General features: G+C 33.0%; 1 protein-coding gene across 17 annotated transcripts in view; it reads left to right on the forward strand.

The window, feature by feature from the left end:
- LOC124357111 (protein still life, isoforms C/SIF type 2) overlaps nt 1-21,297 on the forward strand; it is a 911,156-nt gene that overhangs the window by 807,691 nt on the left and 82,168 nt on the right. Inside the window, exon 1 of one of the 17 annotated variants that reach the window (XM_046808581.1) lies at nt 6,388-6,505. The exons of the other annotated variants lie outside the window; for them this stretch is intronic. Coding sequence (XP_046664537.1) covers nt 6,477-6,505 — 29 coding nt within the window. The 5' untranslated portion in view covers nt 6,388-6,476. Of the gene's footprint in view, nt 1-6,387; nt 6,506-21,297 lie in introns of those variants that run through there. 17 annotated transcript variants of the gene reach the window in all.

A 21,297-nucleotide genomic window follows, 5' to 3' on the forward strand; every position in this document is an offset into this window, starting at 1 on the left:
AACTACTGTGTGGAGTGTTAATGTTTGTATTTCAAAATTTCGGGAGCAATGGGCTATAACCCTGCTGAGTCACCCCTTATATGCGCCAATGAATCACGTCTTACATGTTTTGGCGTACATCAAACAGAGATTCAATGAAGCGTCTACTTCCTCGTGGTTTGTCTTTTATTTGTCTGTGAATCGAGACACTTCTACCGTTAGAACATTCTCGATTAAAATGAAAAGCGAGACAAATCGTATTACAAGAACAAAACAGTGAGTAAATATGGAGCAGAGGAGCTTTTCTTTGCAGCAGCTGTATTTTGTACGATGGAAATTGCTTTTGTAAGTAACGCGATATCTTTTACCGTGATGGAATTTACTGATGGATGGAAAACTAAACAAATATTTCTTCTTCTGTGATATTGCTATACTCTTGAGACAAACGGTTTTATAAAATATCGAATTAAAGAGTGTATTGTTCCGGAACGGTTTCATCATTTAAATGTACTAGATGCCACTTCCGCTAAGGGTCCGTAGGAAAAATCAGATCATTCTCATAAATAACTTATCCGTGAAATGTTTTATTTTGTAGTACTGACAAATCCAAATATGACAAATCTGAATAAAATGCATAATGTGCGTTCCTATTTTGTCGACGCATTTTATACAATTTGTACTTGAAACTATTCAATTTTAAACCCTCAATCAGTCAATAAATTATAGCTTAACTAAATGCCTCACTAAACAAAGATAACCGTATGAAAAGTTTCTCTGCTACTATTTGCGCGCTTTACGAATATTATTATATTTAAAAGGTGAAGTAGGTCACTCTTTTCTGTCCATAGTAGAACCTATTTAAACCGATCTCTGAGGTTATTTAATGGTAAATTATCAAAGCCTTCGCCGGGAATTTGAATAAAATATGCAATAGAGTGCTGGGTCGATAATCTGTAATCGTGAACACTTCAGCTAACAATAATCTAATAAACAGAATATAATGTTCCAAAAACATGTTTTTGTTTTGTGGAGTCTTCCTAAAACAAATTTGAGCTTGCGAAAGCAATATTTGTTTTTCCTTGTGCTACAATATAATTATGTGTAAGTGGTTTCTCTATTTTGTAGCGATTGTAAGATAGGAATTAACATAAGCCGAGCCATATGGTGATTGATTTTTTTTTTCTTTTGTTGCAGGTATGAGCTGTCTTTGTTATCCTTGCTGATTCGTAAGTTATGTTGCATGTAAAAGGGTTATATAGGCAATATTATTTGTTTTGCATGTTTTTCTTCCTTCATGTTTTAACACATGCGTATTTTAATAATATATCAATGTAGATCATTGATTACATTTTTTAATATTCTCTTAAATTTAATCGTTCTACTAGGATGAATATATAAAATAGCTTTCATCGTTAGATTTTTCAACTAGATTTATTGATTATAGGCTATATTTATTACTAGATATGTCACAATAGAGTGGCCCCAATTTCAAAAATGTGTACGTAATTTTGATTAATTGTTACAAAATCGTAAACATTTATAGTACACGAGCTGTCTGTACTAGGAGAATTTCCCCATATGCAATATTGTATTTCATTCTAAATCGCCAGATAGTGAAAAATTGCAACATTAGCTACAGGAACTTACCCCTCCAAGTGACAACCAGTATATTTATATGTGTGTGTGTGTGTGTGTGTGTGTGTGTGTGTGTGTGTGTGTGTGTGTGTGTGTGTGTGTGTGTGTGTGTGTGTGTGTGTGTGTGTGTGTGTGTGTGTGTGTGTGTGTGTGTGTGTGTGTGTGTGTGTGTGTGTGTGTGTGTGTGTGTGTGTGTGTGTGTGTGTGTGTGTGTGTGTGTGTGTGTGTGTGTGTGTGTGTGTGTGTGTGTGTGTGTGTGTGTGTGTGTGTGTGTGTGTGTGTGTGTGTTGTGTGTGTGTGTGTGTGTGTGTGTGTGTGAATAAAAATAAAATTCTATTTAAAATCTATCAAAAAGTAAAAAAATATTTTTTTCATGCAGTATCCGTACTTGTTTTAATCCAGATTATTATACAACAGGCCTACCCAATTATTGGTAACAGTACGCAGGTCTACATGGGACTGTCATCATACGATAGGCCCACACTGTACTAACGAGAATATTATTATTAGTTACATTATATTGTACTGAACTGCAATATTTCACGTTTACAGATATTTTAAAAACTTAATGTCAAACCATTATAAAACTCAGAGAAGTTATACCCTATTTTAAAAATTCAATCGAAACAGCGAAATAAAATGTGACAAACTATAGTTTTATGTATGGACCATGTAGCTGAGTTTTTTTTTGCGAAGAAGCTTTGTTCACCATGTATACGGCTCAATATTAATTAGGAGTGCATCGCCAAACAAAGGACAGCCGCACGGAGAAACCAGCCGTTTTATCCTAAGCCTGTCTCATCATTAATTAGATTCTCTTACTGACTTCGTTTCACAAGCAATTTATTGTTCCGTGAAATATTTCAACCAAGACGTTCGTTATCTGAATTGAGTTAAGACAAGTTATTTTGAGATTGATTATGGCAGTTTAATGAACATCCACAACGGAAGCAAAATCTTAATTAACAGAAGTACCTTTGTGTTTTCTTCACAACGAAACACACTACAGTTTTCTAATTAACACTATTTAAGCATTGTGTATATCAGATAGATATGTAAACTATACTATTCAAATATTTTGTGTACTGTTTAAAAATTTAAGTGGAGTATATATGTTGCAAATATTCAATGTTTATACTCTTCAGAAAACGAACATAAGGCGTATATTTAGTTTACAATAACTTGTTCATTTTAAGGCATGAGTATTTTTATGCCAGCAATGCAGGTCTCTTAAATATATAAAACATCTAAATGGCTCAAATGTATTTAGTACTAAATTGGATATTACTACATAGTATAAAGACACTTATCCTGGGCTTGGGATTGGTTTCGAGGTGTTCGATTCAATAACGAACACAAACAACAAACGTAATAAACTGACTAACAAAGCACAAGTTCATCACCTACCCTATTTTTTATTCCCTTTGTAGATCTATGACAATAAAATCATGGGTACTTGATAGATTATATTAAAAACAATGAAAATGTGTGTTTCGGACACTGTTTATTAAAGAGATAGCATATTTTGTTTAAACGTTTTAGTATTAACGTTCGATACAAAGACAATACAAACCCAAACATCTCACTAACCTTAGTAACTATCCATTATCAACAGAATTCGTTAGTGATGTATTCTCTTGCCAATGGCAGTTCCTAGGTCTGGCCGTCGGATGGTGCTGTAAGCAGTGTTTTGGTGAATCTTCTTTATTATATCTTTTATTTAGTCCCATTTACAAGCTAAATGATGTTATAGTCTATTACTGCCAGACATGGTTCTCAAAGTTATAAGGTAATAAACCACTAGCATACGATGTTACTTCGTTCACTGATTTCAAGCTAAATCCTATCATTGCAGAGTCACATTACCAGGAATTTCTGTGAATTGATTCATTTAAAACCCCTTTACAATAGCTGAACTTACTGTATTTGTTTCTGTTTTGAAATTAGGGAACTAAATAAGAAGTGATCACAGAACCCATTGTTATTCAAAATATTATTATAAAAAGTACTCAAAATGTATTATGATAATTATTGATTTAATTATCAACATGTCAAGAAGTATTTTTTCCGACACCTATAAGTCTAAAAAGAACAAATTTCTTAGTGATATTTTTGTCTGTTCAACCCATTATTGCTTTAGTTATGTGTTATAATTATTATAACTGTTATAACAGAATCTTGCATGCATATTCTGTTCTGATACTATGTTCTGTATATCGTTGCTCAACAGAAATCTTCAATACGCCAAATTTGACCCCGCAAGTAGATTTAGTATAAATTTAAATATAAATGTCATTATTTATGAGACAAGGCTCGGGCTTAACAACCCTATCTACAAACTTTCAATACAAAGGATGAAACTAAAATGTGTTCATTTACGAGAGCATGAGATTCATTGGACGCCATAATTTATTACCACCAATCGATCACTGTATGAAAGCCATGAGATTAAACGTACTAAACGGATAAGTTATCAACTTAGTCGAAACAAATAAATCAGTGGATATGAATGATCTTTTTGTAATCCTCTAAGTTCGTATTAGACATATTAAATGTGTTACTTTGATTTTATTTTCACGTTCATACGTTTTACAATTATTTTTAATTGGCTTATTGAATATAACTTAAGTTAATAACTCCTCTAGACCAATTAAGAAAGAAATAAATATTATACTAGTACACAACAATAATACATTAATTTCTTATGGTCAGTGAGAAATAATTTAACTAGGTATCCTTGCTATTAGGCCTATCTTTAGATTACATTTCAAAATAAACTACATTGTCCAAAAACTCATATAAAAGATAACATTTAAAAAAGTTCATATTTGAAATCTATTAAACTGTATTTGTTCACATATATAAAAGAATGTTTTTGGGTGTGTCCTCTATAGAATCGTAAACTATTTGACCGATCATTATGAAAATTTGTATGTATATGTATTTACCACGGATAAAGTTCATATGCTATGCCCATTGACGTAGCCTAACTCGCCACCAAGCAGCGATGCAAAAGATAAAAGTGTTGAAAGCGCCTGCACACAATAAACTGCAATTACGAGATAGTTACGTCTATTAAATAACCAAACACTATTTGAAGGCGCTCAGTTATGGTATCTTTGTCGACTAATTTCTGGTTGAACTTAGAGCTTGAGTGTTAGACCACTTTACAATAAAGTACATGTACGTATACAATAGCTATAAACATACAGAGATTTTCTTGATCGTAGCAACAAGGCAAAATTACGCTACGTTGGCGTTGGAAATGTAATTCACTTGAACCAGAAGTGCACATACACGGGCAAAGCTTACGAAAAACTTGCGAAGCAGCGGGAAACAGCTAGTTATAGAATAAAAGCTTTGCATTCTTAAAGTCCTAAATACCAAATTATTTGAAATATTATATTGTGTTGACTTTTCTCCTTGTTCTGGTTCATAAAATGGTGCTTATATGAGGTATATGGGAACGTCCAGAATGACTTTATATCTTTCCCCCTGATTCGTCATGCCTTCCAATTCTGCAACCCCAAGAATTTGATGATCATTCTTCTATGTAATCTCCATACATTTTTGCAAGCATGCTGCTCTCTTGTTGCTCTTTTGTGGGGATGACTGTATATTCAAGGATTTTAAGAATTCTTGCAGAATTAACAAACTAAATAAAATCAGTGCCAAGTGTTTAATTATATCGCCATGAACTATTAATTTCAGTAGTGATGTATGGTATTTAATATTTTATTTTTACTTTCTCTAGTCAGTTTGCAAACTAAGATCTTTTTTTATCGAAAGAAATTTTATAGATTAGTTTTATACTTTATTAGTTATATACTGGCAACAGAGTAGCCATCTAACATCAAAAGCGAAGCCTGCTTATAGCCAGTGGCAATCTTTTTGTTAATAGTCACGGCAGAAACAAAATGGTGGTAAAATGTAGTGAACGGGAGTGGGCCTTTTTTATTTTTTATTCATGCTAGATGAACTTCTTCCATACTGAATTCCAATATTAGCTACCTACCTACAATTATATGCTATTGATATCCAGCTTCTAACGCCAAATTCCATCCCTTCATCCTTTTTCCAATGACCTACCAAGCAAGGATTCGTTTTATCACAGGTGCGTTGCTTAATTCAATCGTCAGACAAAAAGAAAAATTGTATTCCAATAATATACCCTTCATTCCACTCCATTCTCAAAATCCGACTTTTTAATGGGTTTTAGGCAACATCTATTTGGCCAATGTGATAGGAGAACAATTATTTTATGCTATTAAAACATTTCTAATACTAAAAACACACACTTAAAAGCACATTTCTATAGATAAAATGTATTTCTGTTCTTATTTTGATCCATACACTAAGCGCATGTGGGCATATCATTACATAATACGTATAATTTATTAAAGAAAGTTCTTGCTACGGCTAGGCCTTTGACTTTCCAGAGAACTAACATAATTTTATAATCAAGGCCAGGCTATATTCCCTGCTCATCGAAGGTTGATGCATCGAATTGTTTTGTGAAAAATTTAAGCATAATTATCAGTAAACCAATATTTATAAACGTTTTTAATCCTATGCTAAATTATACTATCCATTATAGTTTTCCAAATAATTTGAAAAATAATAGTAAAAATACTGGTTTTTGAAGTTTTTAAATAAAGTATTTTCCACAATAAATATCAATGACATACTTTAAGCTGCATACACAAATTGAAAGCTATTTTTGACAAGAAATATAACACCTTTTTTCTTCTTTTTTGTAGACGTCTGTTAATGAGGTTAGGTTAAGTTGGTGTTTTCTTATTAATGTAAACAAACAAAAACAAAAACTGCTTGAGGCATAACTTAAAAATCAAGTCCTAGCTATGAAAGATTTGAATTTTGTCAGACTGAGGTAACTATTTTCTAAATTGAATATTGTAAATTGAATTGTACTACATTATTTTCTCTAGCATTTGGCTATGATTGTAGCTAGCCTACCCTATGGTATTATTTTATCGAATCCTTCCTAGAAATGTGTGTGTTAACTTTGTTTTGAGAAAGTTGTTACAATTTCTTTGATAAGTATGAATTTTTTCATGTAAGCCTTACCAGGCCATGATATAGTAACTTGTCATAAATAAATATTTAACTCCCGCAGAGGTGGCTCTGGTCTGTGCTCCTAGACAGGGCACACCGTTTAGGGAACAGTGCCAAATCAAAAGGAATACTAAATATACACTATAGAAATTAATTCCACCTTACAATTGCATCTATAATGAAAGTTGATACTGTCCCATAGTATCACTAACCTAATAGATTCCGAAAAGCACCTGCGTTACAAAACACTTCCCTCTCTCGTTCTTCTGAGGATTGAAAAAGACTCTTGGTAATGCAGCACAACCTCTCTACAGACCTTCTACTCGTCTGCACCCTGTCCGCGTTTTCAAAGCTAATTGAATTTAAAATCTGACAAATAATTATTTAACAGTGTAAACAAACATGTCTGACATCATTTAAATAATTCTAATTGATGATTCAATATTATTGATCACCCGAGTGTTGGACGCTTATTATACTGCAGCCATAAAATCAAACTACGTAATTGCAGCAGCAAACTGTGTAATTACAACAGTGTATTCAGGGATCTTAGGTGGCTTCCCTCCCAAACTGTCATTAAAAGATTATATTCTGATAAGGGTAAATTAGACTACGATTATAAATTTAGCATGTACAAAATTAAGCCTTTTACGAACGTTTGGTGTTAGGAACTAAAATCTCTCAATATTGATTTACGAATGATAAGTTTGGTCTTTCTGATCCTCCAAATGAAACATCAGCTACACTTCATATCAGCTAGTGAGTATGGGAAGGGAGATCGTGCATTGCATTGTGATATTTGATAACTTTGATAAATCTGGGCTTGGAATCTCAGTGGTGATTTACTCGATCAGAGCCCATTATCTTTTTGTGTTAAAAATGTTTGCAAGTATCATAAAAATCTAGAAATGGCATAATTGGATATGAATTTAAATCTAGCAGTGGAGGTTACACAGATTTGGGGAGGGGAGGAGGGCCTCCAAAGTAAGGTCTTGCTTTGGTTAAGTTTCTATCTCGGGCGACTCCTGACTCATAGATACCGGGATATACTTAATTCCTGTGACCCATCTATTTCCAATCTGTGTTAATGAATTCTAGTTACTTTAAAAGGTAAATATTTACTTTAGTTAGTTAACATTATGTGTTGCTTATCAAAAGGGAAATGCTCAAAAAGTGAGTTCAAAAATAACAGAAAACAGATTTTTAAAGCCTGAAACATAAAAAATGCATGTAAAATAAACTAGTAGTTAATGGGCTAACAGTAATACCTCTGGACATTAGGACGAGAATGCGCTGTCCTTGGAGAGGAAGGAAAACCCCTCTGGAGATAGCAACATTAAATTGTAAAGAAAATTGTAGGGTCTGATCAAGAATGCTTGATTAAACTAAAAACTCACTTAAACACTTTATTTTACGTAGCAAGATTATAATGAACACACACAAAAATAATAATCCTGTTCATCTTCATTAGGATGTGTTACAGTTAAATTTTATCTAAAACTTGTTGTTACATAGGATACTAAAGTATAGATTTGTGATAAAAATATCAATAGCTACTACCATTTGCCAGCTTCAAAGTGCATGTAAATAACTGTTTTATCATTTCATTGTAGCAAATATGATAAAATGAAGTGTATTTCTAGTGGAATAAAGTGATATAGTTTCCCTGTTTTTAATCAAATGTGCTCCACCTAAAATATTTGAGTTTTAAGCTTGTCAGCATTTTATACTTCTTATCATTTTTATTTAAATATATAAACCTCTAAGTGTTTAATTATATAAAATTTTTAGTTTTGTTGATAAATAAATACTCTAATATATGGTGCCTGACACAAAAAAAAATACAAACACATTGAAAATATTATCACAAACTGTACTTAACTAGGAAGCTGCTTCTTTTAGTTGTATATGAAAAACAAAATGGAGCAAGATGATCATCAGAACTAAAACAGCTAGTTCAGCCTCTACTTATGTACAAGTCAGGTGAATTTAAATATGTCAGTATTGTGGGTCCATCACACTTTCAATAATAAACCTATTCAACAAAGTATTGAAGGATCCGACAAAACATAATTAAAGAGGTAGAGCACAGATGGAAAAAAGGCATACAGATCGCCCTTTTATTTTTCAACCTAAAATTAATAGTGCTTTTTCTTGGACCAAGAGGAATCTATGTACCCAAGTGTCAGGTCTCTAGGACCTTTCTAACAAGGGTCATTGCACAGACAGGCAGGTAGATAGTCAGACAGACAAATGGACTCCCCTTTGGCCTTTTCATCCCAAAATCAACAGGTTTATTCCTTGAACCAAAAGGAACCCATACGTATCAATTTTCTACGATTTTTCATTAAGAGTTATCGAATATATGGACGAACAGGCAGACGAACAACGAAATGTATCTCAAAAGTTATCATTTTAAAGATTTTTATTAGTGAATTACAATGAATACCAATTTCTTCACACAAACAAACAAAGAAAGAAAGTGCAATAAGTCCTCTGACTTATAATAATTTAATTAGACATACTTTCATGCTAAAACTTTGCTAGCTTTTTATTGACTGCATAGAAAGAAAAGTGTCACTTTCCTTATCTTATCCTTGAATTTCAAATACCAAGGTGATTGTAGAAAGAAGACAAAGACTTACAATATAACATTGATAAGAATCCATTTAACTTACATTAATAGTTCAAACCCTAACTACCAAAGTTAGGGATAATAATTATTCGTTGAGAAATTCTTTTTTTAAGAATTTTCTATGCATGTATGGGTTATTTAAGTATATATTATAATCTTTTTGTTCATTAATTATCCATGCCGACTTACAAAAACAGAGTAGTATTATTTTCCATATTTTCCAACAAATATTTTTAGCTTGCGATAAATATATCTAGATTTCAATGGTTTTACAGCTTTACTAAATTTTTAATTCATCAAATATTACTTCAGTGCCAGTTGTGGATATTGTTTCTTAAGTGATACCTGTGTAATCCTGTGTTTTCCTGCCAGAGAAGTATTTCATTGGATAAGCCAATATTACACATAATTAATTAACCTTAGAAGTAAGATGATGATAGAAATTTAGTGTTAAATTCATTTATTGAAGTATAATGAATTATTCTAACTATTTCTTTATTTTCTAAACTACCTAATTATTCTATAAAAATAAACATGGTTTTATATATAAGTACTAGTAATTATTTTATTAAATTCATGTTAAAGGATAAAACATGATGTTAAATTTAATATTTAAGGAATTAATTAATGTATTTTATTTATCGTAAAACATTTTTTCACAAAATAAAGTCATCACAGTTTTAAGACATAAACATCCAAATGGAGTGGAGAGAGCTGAAAATCTAATTCCTGGCTTCCGCTTACCTTGATTGCATTACCAACGCAAGCTGGATACAATTTCAGAGAAGTGCAAAAAACCAAGATAGTGTTGGTGGTGACAGGACAAAATTAAGATCCGGACGTAGTTGGGAAATCAAGTTATTCAATTAAATATATAATATTATAAAATCATTTGTCCTCACAAGGTGAAAAATATGTTTGTCTTTATAAAGGATATTGTCACTTATTTATATCCTATATCATAAAAATACAAATCGAAATAAAATGTCATATAATAAACTTAAGTTCTTAAGATTATTGTAAAATCTGTAGCCTTTATGTATGCATGTATATGTATGTTAATACACTGAAGATGAAGAAAATCAATTATTTCAAGAACATAAATTACGTACAACAGAATTGGCTCACCAATTCGTTTTAAAAGACAACCAACCACATAGCCTCAATATTTGAAACATTTGATTTCTCTACGTTCATTAGCAGCTGCTACAACAAAAATAAATTGTTGAATATTGTTGTTTGATTATCTTAGTTTATTTATATATTTTTTTATATATTATTATTTAGAAAAAGGTGTTAATATCAGCAAAATATTGTAATTTAATAATTTTGTTAAGGGTATAAACAGTTCCTTAATTTTATATATATTTTAATTAATTAAATTTGTATGGACGGCAATTGCCTGAGTTAAGTTCAATAAAGATCTGCAGGGTCGATCAGATCTCTTACTTGCCGGCCACGTGAGAAATCTGGGTTTGAATCCCGGTGGAACAATTACTTTTTGGGATTCATTCTTTATTGAAGCTATATATATATATATATATGTATATGTATAAATATTTATTTATATTTACATATGTATATACACACTAGTCAATGACTATAACATTTCTGTAACAACAAAGTAAATTGAAATGAAATTTTTTAGAAAGTTTGATATTACTTTGTGCTGATCACTAAGAAGTTATAAAAACCTTTTAATCACGAAATTACTGAAAATTTTGAAATTTCACATCCTTTACTTCTTGAATATTCACAGAGAAACTGTTTTACAGTATACATTTTTTAAATATAAATCTCTCTCAACTATTGAACAACTGGAAGTTGAAGTTTGATAAGTTTAACTTCGATTCTCCTTAGTTCTATAAATGCTTCCATAGAAACGATTTCAAAAATGTCAATGTAATGATGAGAAAATTGAGGAAATACAAACTTATCACAACTGATAGAAGATCTCAGAAAGTACTGAACCAAATTGTATGAAGTGTATAACACACAGTGGCGTAATACATACCCCCGCAACCCCCGCAATGCGGGGGGGCGCGGCGTGTCAAGGGGCGCCACACGAAGGAATGAAAAAAATAAAAAAAAATTATACCGATTTTACCAAATTTCTTAAGGTTGAATATCACTATTTTCATTGTAATTCCTTATAATTTTTTTTGTATAAATGAGCTAGCGAGGAATATCGTAGGCCTATTATCATTTCTTGTTTTAGTTAAACGCCTTCAAAACTAAAGCAGGCAAACTATTTGCTGAACCGCCACGGAAGTGTATTTTAAGGCGCTTTAGGACCGTGTGTGAGCGTGGGGGTGTGCGTGCGTGTACTGCCTTGTTTCATGTTGCGACTTGAATACTCCCCTCCCTCCCTCCACACTACCAAGTACCAATTATGTTAGGTAGTTCCTTCACAGTATACTGTGGTTCCTTGTCACTCAGTCATATATTCATTACTCGTTACGTTTACTGCATTTTCGAAAGTTGTGATTTATTCAGTAGCCTAACAACTGTGTGGCGGTGGAAAAGTGTTTGCAAACTACACCTCTTACAGGAAACTTATATTATGGGGACGATGTACTAGAAAACTAAATCAATAATTAAACAAAAATGTCTAAAAAACCTAGTGGTGCAGAATACCGAAAGCGGAAGAAGAGGAGGAAGAAAAAGCAAAAAAAAAACACCAAAAAATTGATCTATTTTTTAAATCTGACATATCTCTTAGTAAAAACAATGACAGTGTAAGGAAACAAATAACTTCCGGTTTAATTTGTGAGTGTAGTGAAATAAGTTCTGACCTACCTACCATCGAGACAGAAAATGGAACATCTACTCAGACCCCACCTGAATATTCACAAATAACGAACCAGACGTGAGTCTAGACGTTAAGATAAATAATGATAGCTGGTAGCTGTACCGTAGACATTGATAAAAACTGTGTTTTGCATATTGATACTAATGAAATCAGTCAACAACGTGGTGTTTTTTAAAACTGACATTGGGCTCTACACTAATGACGGAGTATCCCTCTTAAAAGAAGAAGATAAAACTTTCATTTTGAATTCTGAACCATGTAGGCCCACAGGGCCTTTTCCTAAAAGACTCGACAAACAATAGATCTTTTAGCATGATTTTTATTACAAAATTGCCAAAACGGGCCAAAAACTAGAACGGTTTTGGCTTTGTTATTCACCTTTATTAAATGGCGTATACTGTGAACCTTGTTGGTTGTTCGCTGACAGAACTGACCCTAAATTTTAAAGATGCTTGGTGTAAAGGTCTAATAAATGATTGGCAAGGTTTAAGCAAAAAAATTAAAGAACATGAAACATCTCGTATACACTTAAATTCATGTTTAGCATATAGTACCGTAAAAAATAGCCCAAGATGCAAAATCACTTATTCAAAAGTATGAACCTGAGTATTGTGAGATTCTCAAAAGACTTTTAGATGTAGTAATAACTATGGCTACTTGTAACTTAGCGTTCAGAGGGCATCGGAATGAAAATATTGAAACAGTGGACACTACTTCTGGAAACTTTTGAATATTATAGATTTGTTGTCACGATACGATCCTCTTCTAAAAAGTCACTTAGAAAACGATCAAAGCAAAGTTAAGTATTTGTCTCCCAAAATCCAAAATGAAATGATCATGTTTGCGTCACAGCATGTTCTGGATGAAGTTGTAAGTGAAATCCAAGCAGCTCCTTTCTTCTCTCTGTATTAGACACCACTCAAGACGTCTCAAAAACTGATCAACTATCGATAGTAATACGACATGTGGCAGTCCAAAACTACGAAAAACTTGAAATTAAAGAATCATTCTTAGGGTTCATAGCTCTTACAGGCCAAAATTCGGAAAAAATTACTAACGAGGTTTGTAATTTTTTGAAGAATAAGAAAACAACATTAAAATTGAAAAGTGTAGAGGCCAGGGTTATGACGGGGCAGCCGTAAATGAGTTGGAAACTATTCTGGAATCCAATCTAGAATAAAGCAAAAGTCGCCAAATGCAGAGTACGTGCATTGTGCCTCGCATAATTTAAATTTGGTACTCAATGACTCAGTTACTGACATAACAGAAATGATTTTATTTTTACGATTTGGTCAATCAAATTTACGTGTTTTTTCGGCGAAAGCCTGCCAAGATGGCAAGCTTTGAGAGAGAAAATCTATGGAGCAAAGGGGGTCTATACTTAGCAAGACACACAAAAGATTGTGTCCGGACCCGTTGGTCATCTAGGTACGATTGTTTACTGGCCATAAAGTGTAACTTTGTTTCTGTCTTAAGCTGTTTGACGAATATTATTCTGACTTCTAAAAAGAATAAAGAGGTTTTAGAGGCAACTGGACTCAAAAAAACAAATGACGTGTTTTCAATTTGTATTGATGCTTACTTTCCAAAGTAAGGTTTTAGAGAGAATTAATATTACATCTAAAACACTACAAAAAGAGGATGTATCAATTGACGAAGCTACAGCCCTTCTTGGAAAGAGTATGACTGAACTAAAGAGAGCAAGAAATGAGTTTGAAGGTGTTGTTAAAGAAGCTGAAACGCTAGCCAGGGGATGGAATATTGAGTCTTCTCTGCCGACTAAACGATGTAAAAAAGTAAAAAACTTTTTTGACGAACTGACCAACGATGTTGAATTTTCTAATCCATTGCAAGAATTCAAAGTAAAAGTATTTTACAGGAGCTTGGATATAGTTATTGCTCAAATCTCCAGACGTTTTGAGAGCATGGTCAGGATTAACGATCAGTTCATCTTTTTAACTCCAAAGTACCTCACAGAGAAAAGTGATGATGAACTAATTTTTTCAGCCAGGAAGTTTTGTGAGAAGTATGAGGAAGATGTTTCACACGGGTTGGAGACACAAATAGTGTGTTTCAGAACATTGTTTCGGATGGAAATAAAAACAAGAGGATTGAAAAAAGTTAAGGATTTAGCCTCATATTTAATGATAGAAAACGTGACTTTGTCAAGCAGCCTTCCTGATGTCTGCACAGCGATGATGATGTTCTTGACTCTCCCAGTTACGTCAGCGTCAGCGGAAAGGTTCGTAATCACCAAAATATCATAAAAACCCGTACTAACTAAAATTAATTTTTGTGTTAAGAAGAGTTATTATATACCCTTTAATTATATACTTGTATTATAACCTGAAAATGGCATATATGTTAACAACATAGTTTTTTTAATCTTATATAAATTTTCAGGTCATTTTCTAAACTCAAGCTCATAAAGAATTATTTGAGAAACACTATGACCAATACCAGGCTGAGCGCTTTGGGAGTCTTGAGCATAGAACATGAACGGGCTCGTAGGATCAACTTGAAGATGTTAGCTGAAAAATATTTCAGTTTTAAGAAGAGGAGAGGGTTTAAATAAATGGAAATAATTAACATGTCTACAATTTTTTCTATTTTTATTTTAAATGTTTGAGATAGTTTCATTAATAAATAATTATGATGAATAAATTCATTTTAAAGTTTTCTTTTCCTTTTTGATCTTTTTACAAAATGTATAAAAATAAACATTGCACAGCACGGGACTATCAACTATTTACACAAATTTAAAGCCACTCTTAAAAAGTAATTTAAGGTTTGTTTTCTATTACAATTTACCGTAAGTAGAGTGAACATCATGAGAATAAAGGTAGACCAGGGGAAGTAGGCTATAATTATAACGATGCGTGTAGGTCAGTAGGAGGAAGGGGGGGGGGTGTTAGGAGCCGACAGGAGGGGCGCATTTCAGTACGCTGCGGGGGGGCGACTCTGTCTAGTTACGCCACTGATAAACACATACACTTAGTATTGTTTGGATATGTACATAGATTGGCTGTGCAATACAATCGATAGATTATATCACTTTTTACACATCCACAAGCCCGATTTAGTTGTCCTCACAGAACATGGACTAAGTGAATTAACTTTGAAAAACGTTTGCTTGGTGGACTACTGTCTGGTAACTGCATTTTGCAGAGAGAGTCACAGGAAAGGTGGTGTTGCCATCTACAAGCACACTGACATGGCTAATGTGGTGGAGAGTGTTAATATTGCTGACCATTCAGAAGAACTCGTATGTGAAATGTCTTCAATCAGGATAACATTCGACAGGAAATCATGTTTATACATTCTTGGGATATATCGACCACCTAGTGCTCCTCTTGACAATGCCTTGGCCCTGTTAACTGATACCCTCAGCTTACTTCCTTGTGACAACAGTGGAATTTGTATTGTTGGTGATATCAATGTAAATTGCTTGCTTCCATCAAGAGAAAATGTAGCATTATGCGAAGCACTCGCCACCTTCGATGTAACCAGAATACCGTTGCCTCCTACAAGAGTCACTAATACCTCTGCTACTTCCATTGACATTGTCTGCACCAATCTTAACACTGACAGAGTAAAAGTCATAGTGGAAAATACGGGCCTTTCAGATCATATGGGACAGCTTTGCTACGTTGACGCCCCAATAAAGAAAAATGAAGCTTTTAGAACTACTCACAGACAATTTAATCCTGACAACCTCCATCACTTCAAGGACATCCTGTCACTTCAATCATGGGACAGAGTTTATCAGGCAGCCACAGCAGACGAGGCTTACATGAACTTTATTGATACCCTGACAATAGCCCTTGACATCACATGTCCACGTAAAATTTGCATACCGAAAAAAAAAAAATAGAGGAAAAATTCTAGCCCTACACAACCCAGAAGCTAACAGCCTTAGAAAAGAGTTCATCCTGGCGCTTGACAAATATAAAAAAACTGGAAGTGAGCAAGACAAAGTGGATGCGTTTAACAAGAAAAAAATGTATGATCTAAAACTAAAAACTCTAAGACGGGAAGAAAATGAAAGCCTTATTGCTGAGTCAAGTAATAAATCTAAAGCCATCTGGAATGTCATCAATAGTGAGAGAATTTCAAGAATAGACAGTGCAGGGTCAAGATGGCAGATTGATGTTGGAGGAAAGGTAGAAGAAGACCCAGACAAATTGTGTGAACACTTTAATATCTTTTTTTCCAACATAGCCGAGCAAACTCTACTGCAAAACAATCAATCAAGAGCCATTGTTATGAGTGATACTTCTTTTCTTGGAACTTCACTTATGGAATGGAGACTCACTTCCTTCAGTGAAGTTTTTAACACTATAATGTCACTGAAGTCAACATCTTCTTCAGGTATCAATGACGTGAGCTCTAAGCTGCTAAAGTTTTGCATTGGTGAAGTATTTTTATCCATTACAGATATAATCAACAAGTTTTGTCTCAGGGGATTTTTCCTAGCAAACTCAAAATATCTAAAGTTTATCCCCTCCATAAGCAGGGAAGCAAAAAGGAGCTACAAAATTTCAGGCCGATATCCCTAATCCCAACTATTTCAAAAATCATAGAAAAAATAATTTTAACCAGAATTCAAAACCACCTTAAACTCAACAATCTCCTGCCTGATAGACAACATGGGTTTATCCCTGGAAGATCAACCACAAGTGCTTTTACCGATTTAATAGAACACATCATTGACAATTTGGAGGAAGGGAACACAGTTACAAGTGTTTTCCTTGATTTAAGTAAGGCGTTTGACTGTTTGGGCCATAGTTTAATTATCAACAAAATTAAATCTCTTGGTTTTGGAGGGACTACAGTCAAGTGGTTTGAGAGTTACTTAACGGGAAGAGAACAGGTCGTTGAAATAAAACAAAACCTGGATGGAACAGAGAGGACTGCAAGATCTGGGCCCTTGGCTGTTACAAGAGGTGTTCCCCAGGTTTGATGTAAACTTCACATCAAAAGTTATATATATATATATATATATATATATATATATATATCAAGTATAAGTATAAGTATGATCAAAGGAATGGTCTTCGATGAGAACTCATGCATTTCTGGGCCTATTGCAGATCTACAGGGATATCTGCTGTCCTGTTAGAGCCCAATATATTTCAAAGTTGTTGTAGTAAGAAGAGTATGGTGCGGTGATGCAGATTTTTCCGGAATCAATAGGACTTCAGGCTTTTTTTAACTGATTGGTGGATGCTTGGGTACACTTCAGTGTACAGTCAGAGGTGCTAGATAATAATCCTGTTCCGAATCCACGCAATTCTAGGTCTTGAAATTTCTAATACATCATTTACTTTGGAGTAAACAAACGGAAAAGTTTTAAAATTAATATTATCTTGAAATTTTAAGGCATGAATTTTGAACTAATAACAGACTCCAACACATATTAACCCTCTAGTACACTTTTTCTAAGTAACGTAATTCTAGCCTTCAAGTATCTTGACATTTTTCTTTAATAACTGAATGTTTTAGATCAAAGTCCACTAACACTGAAGTAAAGGACATGTGAATAGTGTAATTTTTATAATTCAGAATAGTTTAACTTATGAATATTTACAAGTTCATCAAGTAAATACTTCAGTATGTGTAGCACCAGTAATAGTATTTTTAAAATATGTTTTATACTAAGAGGACAAAAATAGAGATTTTGATTAAAAAAATTAAATCATCAGTTTATTAACCAAAAACTTTCACAAAAAATTAGACGAGTAGCTTTATTTTATCTTAGTGAATCATCAGAGATCTGACAATGTCACAGACTTGATGCCTGGAATCTGGATTTCTGTCTGAAGGGATTCAGCAAGACTGAAGCAATAGAGTACCTTGGCAATACTACTTAGTACTTGCCATGATTTTGGTATCCTTCAATGTACCAGCATCACCAGGGTACTGATATAGAAGGCCAACCAGTGTGTGACAACACACCTAGCCAGTTAGTGATAAAGACAGTCAAAACATACTCTCGGCAACACAATGAGTTCTTAGTTGTTTTCACATCAGAGATAATATTAGATGCTACAAAAGAGATGTCTGATTTACCTAGCATTGATCTAGTGTAATTTAGATGAAGAGATGGTCTCATCAGGTGCACAATCATGAGACAGCATACTAAATAATAATTGTATCGATCCCTTCAGATATACATGGCCTCCAGATTCCAGGAATCAAGTCTGTGACAGTATCAGATCTGACGGTGTACTAAGCGGAGGGTGAAATGGAGCTAAATTGAATCAACCCTTCGTAAATTGAGTGGCGTATATTTCTGACTTAATAAATTTTATTATTTTGCTGTATATTATTTTTATACAGGATATAGAAAAAATAACATATATTATATTTGAATTCGTAGATATGCTATACCTAAAGCTAACTGCAACTATCCCCAACATAATCCTGCATTGATATATCTGACCTTGAATCAGTTTAAATATTGTGTTTAATAGATTGAAAAATGTGAAATAATATACACCTTCAGGTAGTTACATTTTGAGTGTAAATGTGTACAGTTAATTTAGTTTTAATATTTAATTGAATGTGTTAAAAAACACTAGCTTTACTTTTTGTGTTTATGTTTGTGTATGGGCTTTTCTTAATATGTAGCACCAGAATTATGAGTTGTATTCTTAATATCTACAGCAATTAAACAAAAAACTGGACCAATACAGATTTTGTCATGCTATCAATTAGCTTTCTAAAGAAATGAACATAAGCTGCTTTCCTTGGCTCTTTCTCTCTTTTGTCACTACTGATTTTAATATTTATTTCTAAAACCCTTATTGAAAGATTTGAAAGTACAAAAAGCGAGAGATATGGAAACCAATATACACAGAGAGCATAAGTTCATTGAGAATTTAAGTAAGTAAAGGAATGATGAGACGTATTTTTATCAAAATATGATTTGTTAGTTCTACAGTATTTCTTATTAACTTAATTGTTTTTAAAATTTAATTTATTGTGTGTTTCAGAAAAAACACACATGTATAAATTTAATACATTCGACACTGGTTATTGCTAATGGATGTAAAGATTTAAGTTTTATTTTAATTATGTAATTTTGAAATCTAGGTTCTGTGGTTACATTTTAGTTTTATATCCACTAAAATCTAAATATATGATGAACAAAAATAAATTATGGCACTGATAGTGGTATTTTAAATGTAAATATGAAAAATTTAAATATGCTCGGAATTGCTTAGCATTAGATCATCAAGAATGTTGCAGGTGTGATATGCTTAGAATACACTTATTCCATAAATACTACTGATTCAACCAACTTTAATCATAAATAAGCCTCCCTATAGGATTTACTACATATTGATGACATTTATATGAATGCGGTCTAGAGCTTAAACATATCCTGACATTTTAACTCAAGGGTTAATGTATCCAAGGGTTGCATTCTATTCTCATTTACTTCACTTGACTTATTTTATCAATGAAGCTAGTTTATAGTAAAGTTAAAATTAGCAACAACAGAACTTGGGTTGCTCATAACATAATTTAATTGCATACAGCTGGAAATTAAAAAAATAAAACATACAATCTTCACATTTAAACCCATCTCAAAATTGGTGGTTTGGAAGGAAGACTTATTACTTAGCTCCACTCCCCAATGTAAGTTGCTATTTTATTAACATTCTTTTCAAGAACCATTACAAAAAGGGTACGATGCCAAACTTCATTTCTGTATTACAGACTTTTGCAATTCTGCAACAATATAGTTTAAGTAGGTTTTTAAATTTGTTTTATTGAATCTAACTTTTTTTCGTTTACAACCCTTTTTGATATAGTAATAATAGCAGTTACCTGTGGATTTGCACAAAATTTCGTGCTGAATAAGAGGAATGTAATCTAGGCAAATTCTTGTTCGGTCAAACCTGAGATAAGTAATGGATATTTAAAATATTCCAACTCCTAAACTATTTTAAGATTTGTTCACTTAAAACAAGAAACTGAGGAAACCTTTAATTGCACCTAATCCTAAAAGAACATTTGAACCTGCTCCCGAATTGACAGGATATTCAGGATGAGTAATGTTGGGAATAGGGGGCAGCTCCTATCAGGATCTCACATGCTACATCCACAATGTTCAGAGATAGTGGGTACTGCATTTCAGTCATATCAATCTGGAAGAAGGGTTAGAGGCTAGCTTTGTTCCTGTCTTTCCTAGCCAAGGTAGGTAGAGGTGGTTACATTCATTCCAACAGTCGTTATTTGCAGTTAGTGATATGCCACTTTTGGACGTCCATAGAGTTGCCCAGATGTGACCACATAACTTTTTAAACTATCCAGTGTAGGTTCAAATGGAAGGTATATATATATATACTAGCCAGAAGTGACCCCTCCTGGGGATTTCGATTTAGAATAATTGGTTTTTCAGTTTAGATAGCAGTGTTTTGGAGTCAAATATAAAATTGTATGAAAGTATGACAATTCCAATGTATTAGCTTAATCGACCATTTAAATATGAATAAATTTCCTACATCTAAACATCTTCATAAACTTTTCATTTCTAATATTAATATGATTAATTATATATTTTATATTATCTAACATTCAAAATGAGAGCATATTCTCGTCAAATTACAATTATAAAGTGATACTGGTAACGTTATATAGTCAAAAGTACTTATGAAAAGAGAAAAGTATACTTGAAGTAGGTATTTTTAGTTAAAAGTAGAACATAGCGGAGCATGTTTTTATTGAGCATAATTGAAGATAAAGTTATTAGTTTGAGGCTATTGGGTTTCAATCTTGATCATGCTGCCTTTGCTGAGTGTCCCAAATACAGTTTGTTCTTGCTGTGGAGACCAAAGTTTATCTGGTGCCTGAGCCTTGACAAGTAACAACTAACATTTTGCAGCAATCTGATGTACAATATACTGCCGTTTGGGCACACTTCCAGCTGTACCAAAACAACGTACTCAAACATCAGAATATTGCTGTATGAGTGATTACTAGGAGTGGACAACTGAACTATTGTGGAGCTCTCTTTCACCACTCGGCTTAAAGATTTTTCACTGTCAAAGTAGTCATTTCCTTATCTGTTTGTGTATGTGTGTTTCATTGACAATAGTCTTTTTATAACATTATTAAAATTAAAGCATTGACAATGCTATTTCAACAG

Source organism: Homalodisca vitripennis, chromosome 3 (genome assembly GCF_021130785.1).
Source record: "Homalodisca vitripennis isolate AUS2020 chromosome 3, UT_GWSS_2.1, whole genome shotgun sequence".
NCBI classification, from domain to species: Eukaryota; Metazoa; Arthropoda; class Insecta; order Hemiptera; family Cicadellidae; genus Homalodisca; species Homalodisca vitripennis.